Source organism: Oncorhynchus clarkii, chromosome 1 (assembly GCF_045791955.1).
Source record: "Oncorhynchus clarkii lewisi isolate Uvic-CL-2024 chromosome 1, UVic_Ocla_1.0, whole genome shotgun sequence".
Classification (NCBI taxonomy): domain Eukaryota; kingdom Metazoa; phylum Chordata; class Actinopteri; order Salmoniformes; family Salmonidae; genus Oncorhynchus; species Oncorhynchus clarkii.
Window position 1 is genome coordinate 60,035,263 of NC_092147.1, and position 15,921 is coordinate 60,051,183.

The window sequence follows — 15,921 nt, forward strand, 5'->3', positions numbered from 1 at the left end:
TTTCTCTCCTATACTTCTTCTTGACATTTAATTTGTACACAACACAACTTCAGCCAATAAAAACAACTCCCTACCTGTCTTTATAAATAACATTTGCTTCCTCAAAAGAGGTAAACTATTGTTGTTCCTGATCTTCTCTGCTTTAAAAACACAATCTCTCCAGATGATTACAATGTTAATTACTTTATGTTCTCCTAACTGAAAGTCCACTGATTCCCACTGATGAGAGTGAGAGCCTGATCACTGTGTCTGGTAGCCAGCCATGTTGAAGTTTCCCTGGTTGGGCATCACAGGACCGGGCTGGGACGGCGCCGGGGATCCAAACCCTCCCACCCAGGCTGGGGACTGGGACTGTCTGCAAGAGAGAAGGTACACACAACAAGGGTCACAGCACGATGCAAAAGGCTGGTAAGTGAAAGCTTTGGGCTGTGAAGCACAGAGTGCGTTAGTCACCTTGAAATGTTCTGTGCTGCTGCGGCCAGAATGGAATCCCTGTGAACAAGATGTCATAGTTTAGTGTGGCTCCGGAGTCAAACTATTTCCCCAGGCTTGCTATGACGCTGGAAAACCTATGCTAGCAAAATGTCAACAAGAAACAAAATCAGGACTGTCCTTAAAATGCCTCCAAACTTCTGTTTTTCAGGAGAGAATTGTTGACAGAAAAGTAGGAGTAAAAGTCACATGAACTTTATAACTTCCACGCTGTTAAAATTTAAACTGCATACAGAAAATATAGCTGCGAGCAGAAATGAACGGGGATCAGAGGATGACAAAAGACAAGAGCAGTCCGAGAATAAAGCAAGGCCACTGCGGAGTTGATTTACAGTGGTTTAAAAATGGACACGTAAAATCAGATTGTTGATTTTTCATTAACTCAGCCATCTTTTGACCAATTCCCTTAGCATTTCTCAAAATAAGTTAAGACGCACAATGTAGTGTTGCAAGGTATACCAGCACCAAGGTAATATCACAGTATCAAAACATCATGATACCAACGTTTTAGAATATTGTAGTACCGTTTCATATGATACTACTAACTATTTCCAGCCCTACTGACCCAAAGAACCTGCCGGTCCCCGTTATAAAATGTTTATACATCCAGTTGAATTTAAGCAACAGCCACTAGTCTCACACCTGATTCTCTCCATGCGCGTCCATTCCTCTGTCAGTTATAAATATAATTGAGCCGTAATTGCGAGCAGGGATGCAGACTCCGTTTTTAGATTTGTACATTTGTTACATTGGAGCAGTGCGCAAAGTGAGCAATGTTGATACATTGAATCATTTCATCGCTTGTTATAACCAAGAGCACAGACCAGTCTGAGTAGCCTCTGAGTTCAGATGGACAATAGAGCACCGCTCCGCAACAGCCTTCTTTTACTCCTCTTAAAAGCCTAATACTTTGAGAAGTAACCATTATTATTTTCTATGGGGTTGAGATCTGGAGACTGGCTAGGCCACTCCAGGACCTTGGAATGCTTCTTACGAAGCCACTCCTTCGTTGCCCGGGTGGTGTGTTTGGGATCATTGTCATGCTGAAAGACCCAGCCACGTTTCATCTTCAATGCCCTTGCTGATGGAAGGAGGTTTTCACTCAAAGTCTCACGATACATGGCCCCATTCATTCTTTTCTTTACACGGATCAGTCGTCCTGGTCCCTTTGCAGAAAAACAGCCCCAAAGCATGGATGTTTCCACCCCCATGCTTCACAGTAGGTATGGTGTTCTTTGGATGCAACTCAGCATTCTTTGTCCTCCAAACACGACGAGTTGAGTTTTTACCAATAATCCAAATGCTCTCTAGCAAACTTTAGACGGGCCTGGACATGTACTGGCTTAAGCAGGGGGTCTGTCACTGCAGGATTTGAGTCCCTGGCGGCGTAGTGTGTTACTGATGGTAGGCTGTTACTTTGGTCCCAGCTCTCTGCAGGTCATTCACTAGGTCCCCCCGTGTGGTTCTGGGATTTTTGCTCACTGTTCTTGTGATCATTTTGACCCCACGGGGTGAGATCTTGCGTGGAGCCCCAGATCGAGGGAGATTATCAGTGGTCTTGTATGTCTTCCATTTCCTAATAATTGCTCCCACAGTTGATTTCTTCAAACCAAGCTGCTTACCTATTGCAGATTCAGTCTTCCCAGCCTGGTGCAGGCCTATATTTTTGTTTCTGGTGTCCTTTGACAGCTCTTTGGTCTTGGCCATAGTGGAGTTTGGAGTGTGACTGTTTGAGGTTGTGGACAGGTGTCTTTTATACTGATAACAAGTTAAAACAGGTGCCATTAATACAGGTAACGAGCGGAGGATAGAGGAGCCTCTTAAAGAAGAAGTTACAGGTCTGTGAGAGCCAGAAGTCTTGCTTGTTTGTAGGTGACCAAATACTTATTTTCCACCATCATTTGCAAATAAATTCATTAAAAATCCTACAATGTGATTTTCTGGATTTTTTCCCCCTCATTTTGTCTGTCATAGTTGAAGTGTACCTATGGTAAAAAGATGAGGCCTGTAATTTTCAAGTGGGAGAACTTGCACAATTGGTGGCTGACTAAATACTTGCTTTGCCCCACTGTATGTATGTATGTATGTATGTATGTATGTATGTATGTATGTATGTATGTATGTATGTATGTATGTATGTATGTATGTATGTATGTATGTATGTATGTATGTATGTATGTATGTATATATATATATATATATATATATATATATATATATATGAATAAATCCTAGTCATACTTTATTAAACACCTTTTCAAAATAAGCTATGAAGACCGGGCCTGGTATCTTTGATTTTTAATTAATGTTCAATTGTTAAGTAATTGTCATATATTAAAATCGGCAGTATATCGTCCATGTAAAACAAAATAAAAAAAATTAAAAAACAGGTCTGATCAGGATGAACCATATCTGGTAAAACCCCTCTTCTGTGGGCTATGCATTTCACCAGGACGTTCACATCACTACATTGAAGTGTAAAAGGGCTCCAGTTTTTATTAATTTTTTAAAATGGACTGGATCTTTATACTTAGCACCTGGGTCCAGTTAATTTGTAACGAGTTTCTGTAAATTATTTATTTTTGGTAGCATTTCTATGTGGAAGATTCAAGAAAAATGTAGTGCAATTTTCACAATTTTCCACCCAATTCCAGTTATATTTAATAAATGACACTTTCTTGAATAAGTACCTCCAATTCATTTAGTTTTTCCTCCAACCCATTTTGTGCCTCTAGTAGTTTCCATTACCATCTACATGCACCATCATTTCCTCTATTTTCTTTATTAGTCTAGTATAATCTCTTTTGACCTGAACTGCTTTTGTTGTAATGACGAGTATTACATTGAACGGCCTCTAAAAGTCCATTTAAAAAAAAGTGTCCCATACAATAAGGGCATGTGCTGTACCTATGTTGTGCAAAAAGATATTTAATTTTCAAACTATTTTCTCTGTGATTCCATTTTCAATACCCCAATCCACATGGAAATTGTATAAGAGATCTATGGATAGCAATTATATGGTGGTCTGATATGGTGGTCTGTCTCCATGTACAGTACCAGTCAAAAGTTCGGACACCTTCTCATTCAAGTTTCTTTATTTTTACTATTTAATCAATTGTAGAGTAATAGTGAAGACATCAAAACTATGAAGCACCACATATGGAATCATGTAGTAACCAAAAAAATGTGTTAAACAAATCAAAATATAACCATGTCAGGGTTATAAAATGTGTTAAACAAATCAAAATATAACCATGTCAGGGTTATAAAATGTGTTAAACAAATCAAAATATCACCATGTCAGGGTTTTCCAGCCTCCATATATCCACTAGTTCTAATGTATCCATAATCTCATTAAGCGCACGAGGGTGATACTTTGTAGTGCGATTTTCTTTATGATCCATTGAGGTACATATAAATCTCCCAATATAATTCATTACTTGTGAGCTCAATACAGTGCATTCGGAAGCTATTCAGACTCTAGCCCTTTTTACACATTTTGTTACATTACTGCCTGACTAAAATGTATCAATCTACACACAATATCCCATAATGAAACTGTTTATTATACATTTTTGCAAATGTATTGAAATAGAAAACAGAAATAACTTTACGTAAGTATACAGACCCTTTGCTATGAGACTCGAAATTGAGCTCAGGTGCATCCTGTTTCCATTGATCATCCTTGAGATGTTTCTACAACTTGATTGGTGTCCACCTGTGGTAAATTCAATTGATTGGACTTGAGTTGGAAAGGCACACACCTGTCTATATAAAGGTCCCACAGTTGACAGTGCATGTCAGAGCAAAAACCAAGCAATGAGGTTGAAGGAATTGTCCGTAGAGCTCCGAGACAGGACTGTGTCGAGGCACAGATCTGGCGAAGGGTACCACAAAATGTCTGCAACGTTGAAAGTCCCATGAACACAGTGGCCTCCATCATTCTTAAAATGGAAGAAGTTTGGAACCACCAAGACTCTTCCTGAAGCTGGCAGCCCTCCCAAACAGAGCAAATCGGGAGGGAAGTGACCAAGAACCTGATGGTGACTGACAGAGCTCCTCTGTGGAGATGGGAGAACCTTCCAGAAGGACAACCATCTCTGCAGCACTCCATCAAATCAGTCCTTTATGGGAGAGTAGCCAGACAGAAGCCACTCCTCAGTAAAAAGCACATGACAGGTCGCTTGGAGTTTACCAAAAGGCACCTAAAGGACTCTGACCATGACAAACAAACAAGATTCCCTGGTCTCTTGAAACCAAGATTGAACTCTTTGGCCTGAATGCCAAGCGTCCCATCTGGAAAAAACCTGGCACCATCCCTACGGTGAAGCATGGTGGTGGCAGCATCATGTTGCGGGGATGTTTTTCAGCGGAAGGGACTGGGAGACTAGTCAGGGACGAGGTAAACGTAAATGGAGCAAAGTACAGAGAGATCCTTGATGAAAACCTTCTCCAGAGCACTCAAGACCTCAGACTGGTGCAAAGGTTCACCTTCCAACAGGACAAAGACCTTAAGCACACAGCCAAGACAACGCAGGAGTGGCTTTGGGAAAAGTCTCTGAATGCCATTGAGTGGTCCAGCCAGAGCCCAGACTTGAACATCTCTGGAGAGACCTGAAAATACCTGTGCAGCGACACTCCCCATACACCCTAACAGAGCTTGAGGGGATCTGCAGAGAAGAATGGAAGAATCTCCTGATCTTTTTTGGGTAACTGCCAAAGGTGCTTCAACAAAGTACCGAGTAAAGGGTCTGAATACATATAAAATCTAATATTTCCATCGTTTATTTGTAAGAAATTTGCAAAAATTTCAAACATTTATGGGGTAGTGTGTGTAGCTTGAGGAAAAAACACATTTTAAAATCAACTTTAAAATAACGCTACAACGTAACAAAATGTGTGAAAAGTCAAGGGCCTGAACTTTCCAAATGCACTGTATACATTTTTGAAAAAGTGGGGATCATTATTTGGCCTTTATAGATTAGTTAGCGAGATCTGTTTTTGGTCCAATAGCATATTTCAAAGGATTCATCTTCCTTGAGGATCGGTTTGCACAATCTGTTCAGAATTGTTGCTAATTAATATAAAATCACCCCGTCTGAGTTTCTTTGCCCATGAGGGCAACAAATATTTTTGATATTTTCCCCACCCAACCTCATATTTGTAGACCGAGTTTCCTGTAAAAAGTAGATATTATATTCCTGTTTTAGCCAGGTAAATACTTATCGTCTTTTCTTAATATCTGCTAAGCCATTACAATTAGAACTAGCTATACTTATTTCACCACTTACCATAATGAGATACAAGTTTCAATTGTACATAACACAACCAAATGTTTGTAAACTTACCATCAAAAAGGACCATATAGCTAGCTGTACCATAATATTTGCATTGTTAAGGTTACTGTAGCTGTAACTGTGTAAACCTCCAATTGTCCTAATATTCCACCCACTACCCACTGTGTGCCAAATTAGAAAAAAAGTAGACCATGTCAAGAAAAAAACATTTCAGACAATAACAATAGGTTAAGCAAATAGTGTGGGAAACACATTATGAATGTAACCAGCAATGTGAGCCTATTTTGAACAATCACAGTGCTAAGGTGTAATTTCGCACCAGGAAGCCTACAGTATAGCCCGAAAACAATGGCGAACAGTCAGTCTACCATAACCAGAGATGGCAAGAACAGAATTCCATAACAAAAGAGGTGCTGCAAACTGAATGGGTTTAGAAACTTTGGAAAGACTACTCCTTTCAAGAGCATTACACAACGTCCAAAATGTTTTATACTTACTCTACACCAAATCCTTGCTGATTCCATGACTGTCCATAAGACACTCCATAAGAAGGCACTTGCCAACCATTTGCCATGTACTGTTGCCCATACTGCTGGGCCTGGGGGCTCCCATACATTTGGTTCCACTGTCCCCACTGACCCTGACCGTACTCCACCTGAAAGATAAAAGGAAAAAAATACAGAGAAGGACACAATTATTTTCTGGATGAGTAAAGCAAATAAATGTGCAATGGGGAATGTAGCGATTTTATTTGAGCAATATCTCAATTCAAGATACCTGTGGTACGCTTTTGGCCATGTCGGGGGATTCTTTGCCCCAGTAGCACTTCACTATGTGGCATTCAATGGACGTTCCATTTACAGAGACAATTGCATGGGCAGCACTTTCATGGGAGGAAAACCTGTCAGAACACAAACATCAAGAGACTGTGGTCAAGAAATATATTTCAGCAGTTTAATGAAAATGCAAAGTAAAAACTTGCAGCATGAAAGATGTTTTTTGTTGTTTGGTTTATATACAGGTACAGTGCCTTGCGAAAGTATTCGGCCCCCTTGAACTTTGCAACCTTTTGCCACATTTCAGGCTTCAAACATAAAGATATAAAACTGTATTTTTTTGTGAAGAATCAACAACAAGTGGGACACAATCATGAAGTGGAACGACATTTATTGGATATTTCAAACTTTTTTAACAAATCAAAAATAGAAAAATTGGGCGTGCAAAATTATTCAGCCCCTTTACTTTCAGTGCAGCAAACTCTCTCCAGAAGTTCAGTGAGGATCTCTGAATGATCCAATGTTGACCTAAATGACTAATGATGATAAATACAATCCACCTGTGTGTAATCAAGTCTCCGTATAAATGCACCTGCACTGTGATAGTCTCAGAGGTCCGTTAAAAGCGCAGAGAGCATCATGAAGAACAAGGAACACACCAGGCAGGTCCGAGATACTGTTGTGAAGAAGTTTAAAGTCGGATTTGGATACAAAACGATTTCCCAGGCTTTAAACATCCCAAGGAGCACTGTGCAAGCGATAATATTGAAATGGAAGGAGTATCAGACCACTGCAAATCTACCAAGACCTGGCCGTCCCTCTAAACTTTCAGCTCATACAAGGAGAAGACTGATCAGAGATGCAGCCAAGAGGCCCATGATCACTCTGGATGAACTGCAGAGATCTACAGCTGAGGTGGGAGACTCTGTCCATAGGACAACAATCAGTCGTATATTGCACAAATCTGGCCTTTATGGAAGAGTGGCAAGAAGAAAGCCATTTCTTAAAGATATCCATAAAAAGTGTTGTTTAAAGTTTGCCACAAGCCACCTGGGAGACACACCAAACATGTGGAAGAAGGTGCTCTGGTCAGATGAAACCAAAATTGAACTTTTTGGCAACAATGCAAAACGTTATGTTTGGCGTAAAAGCAACACAGCTGAACACACCATCCCCACTGTCAAACATGGTGGTGGCAGCATCATGGTTTGGGCCTGCTTTTCTTCAGCAGGGACAGGGAAGATGGTTAAAATTGATGGGAAGATGGATGGAGCCAAATACAGGACCATTCTGGAAGAAAACCTGATGGAGTCTGCAAAAGACCTGAGACTGGGACGGAGATTTGTCTTCCAACAAGACAATGATCCAAAACATAAAGCAAAATCTACAATGGAATGGTTCAAAAATAAACATATCCAGGTGTTAGAATGGCCAAGTCAAAGTCCAGACCTGAATCCAATCGCGAATCTGTGGAAAGAACTGAAAACTGCTGTTCACAAATGCTCACCATCCAACCTCACTGAGCTCGAGCTGTTTTGCAAGGAGGAATGGGAAAAAATTTCAGTCTCTCGATGTGCAAAACTGATAGACATACCCCAAGCGACTTACAGCTGTAATCGCAGCAAAAGGTGGCGCTACAAAGTATTAACTTAAGGGGGCTGAATAATTTTGCACGCCCAATTTTTCAGTTTTTGATTTGTTAAAAAAGTTTGAAATATCCAATAAATGTCGTTCCACTTTATGATTGTGTCCCACTTGTTGTTGATTCTTCACAAAAAAATACAGTTTTATATCTTTATGTTTGAAGCCTGAAATGTGGCAAAAGGTCGCAAAGTTCAAGGGGGCCGAATACTTTCGCAAGGCACTGTAAATGTAAAAAAATAAAGAAAACCCTTGAGTAAATCAGGCTACGTTATGGTACATTTATCTTGCATGGTCACTCAACCCCTAGGAGGGAAAGGTAAACGCCAATAAATACACAGCCACTCTGAGTGATCACCTTCAACCTATGGGGAAGCGTTTATATTATGATGGGAGTGATCTCTTCCAGGATGACAATGCTCCCATCCACAAGGCATAGGTGGGGCACTGAATGGTTTGATGGAATTTCCTCATGGAATGATGGTATCTCATCTCTCCAATATAGTTCCAGACACTTGTAGAATCTATGCCAAGGTGCATTAAAGCTGTTCTGGCGGGTTGTGGTTGCCCAGCGCCTATTAAGACAATATTTTTAATTTGGAAAGTTACCTGTAGTGTTCACTAAGAAAGTAATAAGTACAGTTCCAAGAACACAAATAATAACACACTTTACAATAACTTTCATGAACAAAATAAAAACGATTTAATTCAAGAGAATTCATAACTCCACTCAAAACTTGGTATTTTTTTAAAATGAGTCCACTGTTGATACAGTCCACTTTTTTTTGCATGTCAGCAGTCAAGTAAAAAAAATATTGGACTTGGCAAGTGACACTTTGCTTCTTGAAAGTCCAAGACGTTGAAAACTTGACTGCTGGCATGCAAACATTTTGGGAATGTATCAACAGTGGACTAATGAAAATAAATACCTAAAAAGCTAGTTTAATGGATTTTTCCTTTATTATCAGATCACATTTTATGTCACATGCGCCGAATACAACACCTTACCGTGAAATGCTTACTTACAAGCCCTTAACCAACAATACAGTTCAAGAAATAGAGTTAAGAAAATATTTACTAAATAAACTGAAAAATAAATAAATAATTAAAGGTAACAATAACGAGGCTATAGACAGGGGGGATCGGTACAGAGTCAATGTGCGGGGGTACAGGTTAGCTGAGGTAATTTGTACATGTAGGTAGGGGTAAAGTGACTATGCATAGATAATAAACAGTGAGTAGCAGCAGTGTAAAAACAAAAAGGGGGGCTGTCAATGTAAATCCGGTTCGCCATTTGATTAATGGCCACCATGGCTTGGGGGTAGTGGCTGTTAACTAAGACTTGACGCTCCGGTACCGCTTGCCGTGCAGTAGCAGAAAGAACAGTCTAGGACTTGGGTGACAGGAGTATTTGACCATTTTTTGGGCCTTCCTCTGGCATCGCCTAGTATATAGGTCCTGGAAAGCAGGAAGCTTGACCCCAGTGATGTACTGGGCCGTACGCACTACCCTCTGTAGCACCTTACGGTCGGATGCAGAGCAGTTGCCATACAAGGCGGTAATGCAATCGGTCGGGATGCTCTCGATGGTACAGCTGTAGAACTGTTTGAGGATCAGGGGACTCATGCCGTGCTTGGTTAAATAAACGTTAAAAAAAAAGCCAAACCTTTCCAGTCTCCTGAGGGGGAAAAGGTGTTGTCGTGCCAGATTCACGACTGTCTTGGTGTGTTTTGACCATGATAGATTGTTGGTGATGTGGACACAAAGGAACTTGAAACTCTCAACCAACTACACTACAGCCCTGTCGATGTGAATGGGGGTGTGTTCGGCCCGCCTTTTCTTCTAGTCCACGATCAGCTCCTTTATCTAGCTCATGTTTAGGGAATGGTTGTTGTCCTGACAACACACTGCCAGGTCTCCGAACTCCTCCTATAGGCTGTCTCATCGTTGTCAGTGATCAGGCCTACCACTGTTGTGTCGTCAGCAAACTTAATGGTGTTGGAGTTGTGCTTTGCCATGCAGTCGTGGGTGAACAGAGAGTACAGGAGGGAACTAAGCATACAACCCTGAGGGGCCCCCCATGTTGTGGATCAGCATGGCAGATGCGTTGCTGCCTACCCTTACCACCTGGGGACAGCCTATCAGGAAGTCCAGGATCCAGTTGCAGCGAGGTGTTCAGTCCCAGGGTCCTTAGCTTAGTGATGAGCCTTGTGGGCACTATGGTGTTGAACGCTGAGCTGTAGTCAATGAACAGCATTTTCACATAAGTGCTTCTTTTGTCCAGGTGGGAAAGGGCAGTGTGGAGTGCGATTGAGATTGAGTCATATGTGGATCTGTTGAAAGTATGCGAATTGGAGTGGATCTAGGGTTTCCGGGATGATGGTGTTGATGTGAGCCATGACCAGCTTGTCAAAGCACTTCATGGCTACCGACATGAGTGCTAGGGGCGGAAGTCATTTAGGCTTTCTTGGGCACAGGGACTATGTTGGTCTGCTTGAAACATGTAGGTATTAGACTCAGTCAGGGAGAGGTTGAAAACGTCAGTGATGACACTTGATAGTTGGTCCACGCATGCTCCGAGTACACGTCCTGGTAATCTGTCTGGCCCCGCGCCTTGTGAATGTTGACCCGTTTAAAAGGTTTCTCACATCGGCTACGGAGAGCGTGATCACACAATCGTCTGGAACAGCTGGTGCTCCCATGCATGCTTCAGTGTTGCTTGCCTCGAAGCGAAAATAAAAGGCATTTGTAGTGCGTAATAGTTTGCAAGCCCTGCCACATCCGACAAGCGTCGGTGTAGTAGGATTAAATCTTAGTCCTGTATTGAAGCTGTATATGTATTTATAAAATGGATTATCCATGAAATTTACAATAAAGCATAACCAAACAAGGTTGTAATAAAATATAATTACTTCCACAACTAAATCTGATTGATTCTAGACATTATTGTGGGGGCTTTTGGTGTCGTATTGGAAGCTGTATCATTAAGTCATGTACCAGTACTGCCATCTACAGGAAAAATTAGGCAATACATTGTACATTAACAAAATAGGGAATCTTCACTTAGAACAAAACATTACCTGATGAAAGAGTAACCTTTCTCTGGGAAAACTCGGATTTCCATTATTTGTCCAAAGGGTGAGAATGTCTGTCGCATGAGGTGCTCTGCAACGAAAAATATTTCAATATAACATTCAACCTTTGTCAGCCAACCCAGTCTCAACTTTGTTTGCCAAAATGTATTTGTTAGCAACATCTAATGATTCTAAACCGTCTGTGTGTATCTTTTCAGGTTTAAATGAACTTGCCTGACAGTCCTGACTGGATTCCTCCACAATACACGGTGCAGTTCTGGGGACTGGATTGGTTCACTACATCTTCAAACCTCAGCTGCTTCGAGCCATCTGGTGTAAACATACAAAAAAATATGAATATGAGCATTCCAGTGGTGTAGTCATGATTTGAACATTGGGGGGGGAATGCCCTAAGAGCTGTTTGAAAAGACCACCAGAAATGTATGACTGTTTTGGCCTGCCTGGTGACATCACCAGGCGGTAAATTAGTTAATAGACCAGCAACAAATAGTTCCAAATCTCTCTGCCAGTGGCTCACGGGTCCACGCCCCCAAATCCAAACTCACACATGCAGTCAGAGCCTTTTCGGGGGCCCTAAGCGAAACATTTTGGAAACAGACTCCCCTCGACAACGGAGAGACATTTTTTGTTTTAAGCTTAATTTCCTGCAATGGCATGTAGAGTAATGTTTGCAGTTTTTAATATGATATCCGATTGAGAGTGACTAACAAAAATCAGTAATTCGACCATGACTACTACAAGTTCAGATAGCCGGTGAGACATTTTTAGATTGGTAAATTAGTTGCCTGACTATCCAGACTCCTTGCTCCAGCCAAACGCTACGCCACACTCAGACATTCGTTTCTTCACTGCAATGAGGACCTCCCGACCCCGAATACGAACACATTCGGGGGCCGTCTGATTGGTCCAGATACAGATGGGTTGGGTCAAAACCAGAACACACATGGGTAAAGCAGCAGTTAAGAGACAATCCAATCGCTGATTACTTTACTTGCTTGGGCCAAGAAACACCCCTCGTCACGACAAACAAGTTAATGATGTCAGTCTCAGACTAGGGTATCTAGCGAAACGACAGAGCAGTGGAAGAATTTAGTGTGAGTCATCAGGCTAAAAAAAAAAAATGCTGACATGGTGAGTGTGTCAGTGACTAATATAACAAGAGAACCCAGCTTCTAACGTGTCCTGCGCAACTTGTGAAGGTCGTAGAGGGAAATGTAAATTTACGTGTTCCTGAAAGTCGTGGCTTTCAGAGATGGGGTCATAATAGCTGATAGCCCCAACTGTTCAAAAGTTGGAGCCAAATTTGGAGGAAGAAAACAAAAACCGCTCTGTTGGAGACAATTGCATTTAGGGGATATTTTGGAGGTTGCTCACGTAACTGTGGTTCTATGAACTAAGCGACACAGTCCGTGGAATGAAAATGGTTGGGGGAGACAAAATAGCTCTCTGGAATATGTCCCCCTCAGTTATACGCCAACTGGGCCAATAGAGCATTCAGCCTCATAACGCCCATTTCAACTCCAATAAACACATTAGTCATAGCTCACTCATACTTACTGTCTTGCACATTTTTGGGGGCGGGTGGCTTGCGAGTTGCCCAGTTGGTCCTGATCTGCCGTCCTCCTAACCACTGTCCCCCCATGTGCACGATGGCATTCTCTGCATCCTGTCGATTTAAACAAAAGACAAAGTTCCTTCTCCAGATTCTACATGCATCTATACATATTCTATAAACTAAGTGCTATTGTGTAATTAATAACATGTTTTACATACTAGATGGATGGATTAGAATAGATATTCAACAGGAATAATGAACTATCAAACAAACTACAACTTGTACTTAAGTAAAAAAATTAGATCAACAGAGAACACGAGATGTGCATTTACTTTAATTATTTTTTAAAGTTTAAATTATCTAAAGATCAAATCTACTGAAAATAGAAAATAGTAAACAGAAATAACCTTCATCTTGTGTTCCTGCACTGGAGCCTTACCAGTTTGTTATAGAAGGACACAAATCCATACCCCTTAGATTTTCCTGTCGTCATGTCCTTCACAACACGAGCATCCCTGGAAGGACAAGACAATAGCATCCATAAAACAAAAACCACACACACACACTGAACTGCAAATAGACTACATTCTCCCATTAATATCTTATTAACTTTTGTGTTTGTTTTTTAAATCCTCAAATGATTACAGGTAATATTGCATTTGAAAAAAATGTAAGTACAAAGACATGTGACCTATGCTGATATTTTAATTGCGTCTTTCTTCAGATTAATTTTCAGTTAAGAGTTCTCTGGCAAATATTACACCAATTATAATCCTCAAACTCAAAAGAAACACTTCTTATGGATTACCATGCATTCCGAATATTTGCTGATGGTGCTCATTCTACCATAAGAAATATCAAAGACAAAAAAAGAAATTAAAACAGCATACATGGCCCGATAACAGATTTCTTTATTTTTCCTGGTCAATTCTTTACCACCAATGTGGAGTTTGGGGAGCTGCAAATGTTAAAATATTTACATTTTCAGAGTTTTAGGAACGGAGCATAAAACTATCAACAATACTAAGCAATTCGGAATGTTCTAAAGTATATACGGTCAGGTCCAAAATTGACACCCTTGATAATGTATAAGATAATTACAATACTGAGATATATTGTATACTCCAATTTGTTTAACAAGTTATACTTTTTCCACCAAAAAAAGGTATGGGTGAAAGTTAGACACCCCTGTTTTCAATACATCACCTTGGCATTGAGCTTTTTTCTCAAATATTTTATGAGTTGGAGAACACATTGGGAGGGATCTTAGACCATTCCTACATACAGAATCCTTTATCTGCATTATAGACTGCCCCCGTCAATTCAAACCACAGGTTTTCAAAATCGGTTTCAAGTCCGGAGACTGAGATTGCGATTGCAAAATGTTGATTTTGTGGCCAAATAACCATTTCTTTACGGATTCATTTTGATGTGTGCTTGGAGTTATTGTCTTGCTGGAAGATCCACTTACAGCCAAGTTTTAGCCTCCTGACAGAGGCAACCAGGTTGTTGGCTAAAATGTCCTGGTACTAGGTAAAGTTCATGATGCAGTTGATCTTAAGGGCCCCTTGACCAGTGGAAACAAAATAGCCCCCAGAATATGAAAAGATCCACTACCATATTTTACAGTAGGTACGGGGTTCTTTTCTGCTCATGCATTCTCATTTCGATGCCAAGCCCAACGCTGTTGTGTGTGGCCAAGGAGCTCCATTTTCATGTCATCCAACAAATGTAAACACCTTGAATTTGCTAAATGGCATTGGCACAGATTGGAACCGGTGCTTTGATCAGATGACATGAAAATAGAGCTCTTTGGCCACGCACACCAGTCTTGGGTTTCGCAACAATGAGAATGCATGAGCAGAAAAGAAACCCCATACCTACGGTAAAATATGGTGGTGAATATTTGAATGATTTATTTTAGTCATTTTTGCTCATCTTTATCAATGGTGTCAATATCAGTCCCCACTGTATATTGAATATTGGAGTTTGTTATTCTAAACTAGGTCATGTTAATACAAACAATTACAAATGGAAAGGAATAATAAAATGAGAAAAAAAAAAGTCTACATCCGAGTTTCCAGTGTGTACAGTTCCTTGTGGTTAGCCTTCAAGCTCCTGTCCAATCCTATAAGCGTATTTGTCATCACAAACTACTTACCATTTCCTACATTTATCAAAAAAGAATGAGGGAGAATAGAAAGTGGACACATTCAAATCAAAAAAAAGTTGGGGGTGATACAGACTGAAAGTCAAAATCAATATTATACGTGACAATTGAGAAGAGCTTGTGTCACTTCTGTCATCCTGTTTCTCACAATGATCAAAACAGTTGAATGGCTAATGAAAGGCATAGTGATTTATGTATCAAGACGGAGTGATGTGCTTTAAAATTACATTTCAACCAATAGTCAAAGTAATTATATCTACAGCACCAGTCAAAAGTTGACACACCTACACCGAGGCTTTTCTCTATTTTTACTATTTTATACATTGTAGAATAATAGTGAAGACATCAAAACTATGAAATAACACATATGTAATCATGTAGTAACCATAAGTGTTAAATCAAAATATATTTTATATTTGAGATTCTTCAAAGTAGCCACCCAAGCCTTGATGACAGCTTTGCATACTCTTGGCATTCTCTCAACCAGCTTCATGTGGTAGTGACCTGGAATGCATTTCAATAAACAGGTGTGCCTTTTTAAAAGTTAATTTGTGGAATTTCTTTCCTTCAATGCATTTGAGCCAATCAGTTGTGATGTGACAAGGTAGGGGTGGTATACAGAAGATAGGGCTATTTGTTAAAAGACCAAGTCCATCATTACTTTAAGACATGAAGGTCAATCCGGAACATTTCAAGAACTTTGAAGGTTCCTTCAAGTGCAGTCGCAAAAACCATCAAGCGCTATGATGAAACTGGCTCTCATGAGGACCGCCACAGGAAAGGAAGACCCCGAGTTACCTCTGCTGCAGAGTATAAGTTCATTATTGTTAATTGCACCTCAGATTAAGGCCCAAATAAATGCGTCACAGCAACATCAACTGTTCAGAGGAGACTG

The 15,921-nt window shown here is 40.4% G+C and overlaps 1 protein-coding gene across 4 annotated transcripts in view; it reads right to left on the reverse strand.

The window, feature by feature from the left end:
• The window catches only part of LOC139409398 (TIA1 cytotoxic granule-associated RNA binding protein-like 1), a 25,658-nt gene continuing 9,737 nt past the window's right edge, over positions 1 to 15,921 (reverse strand). For all 4 annotated transcript variants that reach the window (XM_071154518.1, XM_071154527.1, XM_071154498.1 and 1 more), the window contains exons 6-13: positions 13,296 to 13,371; positions 12,859 to 12,967; positions 11,515 to 11,610; positions 11,287 to 11,371; positions 6,567 to 6,690; positions 6,287 to 6,444; positions 454 to 492; positions 1 to 355 (exon numbers count right to left, since the gene is read on the reverse strand). In XM_071154518.1, coding sequence (XP_071010619.1) covers positions 241 to 355; positions 454 to 492; positions 6,287 to 6,444; positions 6,567 to 6,690; positions 11,287 to 11,371; positions 11,515 to 11,610; positions 12,859 to 12,967; positions 13,296 to 13,371 — 802 coding nt within the window. In that variant the 3' untranslated portion in view covers positions 1 to 240. The remainder of the gene's footprint in view (positions 356 to 453; positions 493 to 6,286; positions 6,445 to 6,566; positions 6,691 to 11,286; positions 11,372 to 11,514; positions 11,611 to 12,858; positions 12,968 to 13,295; positions 13,372 to 15,921) is intronic.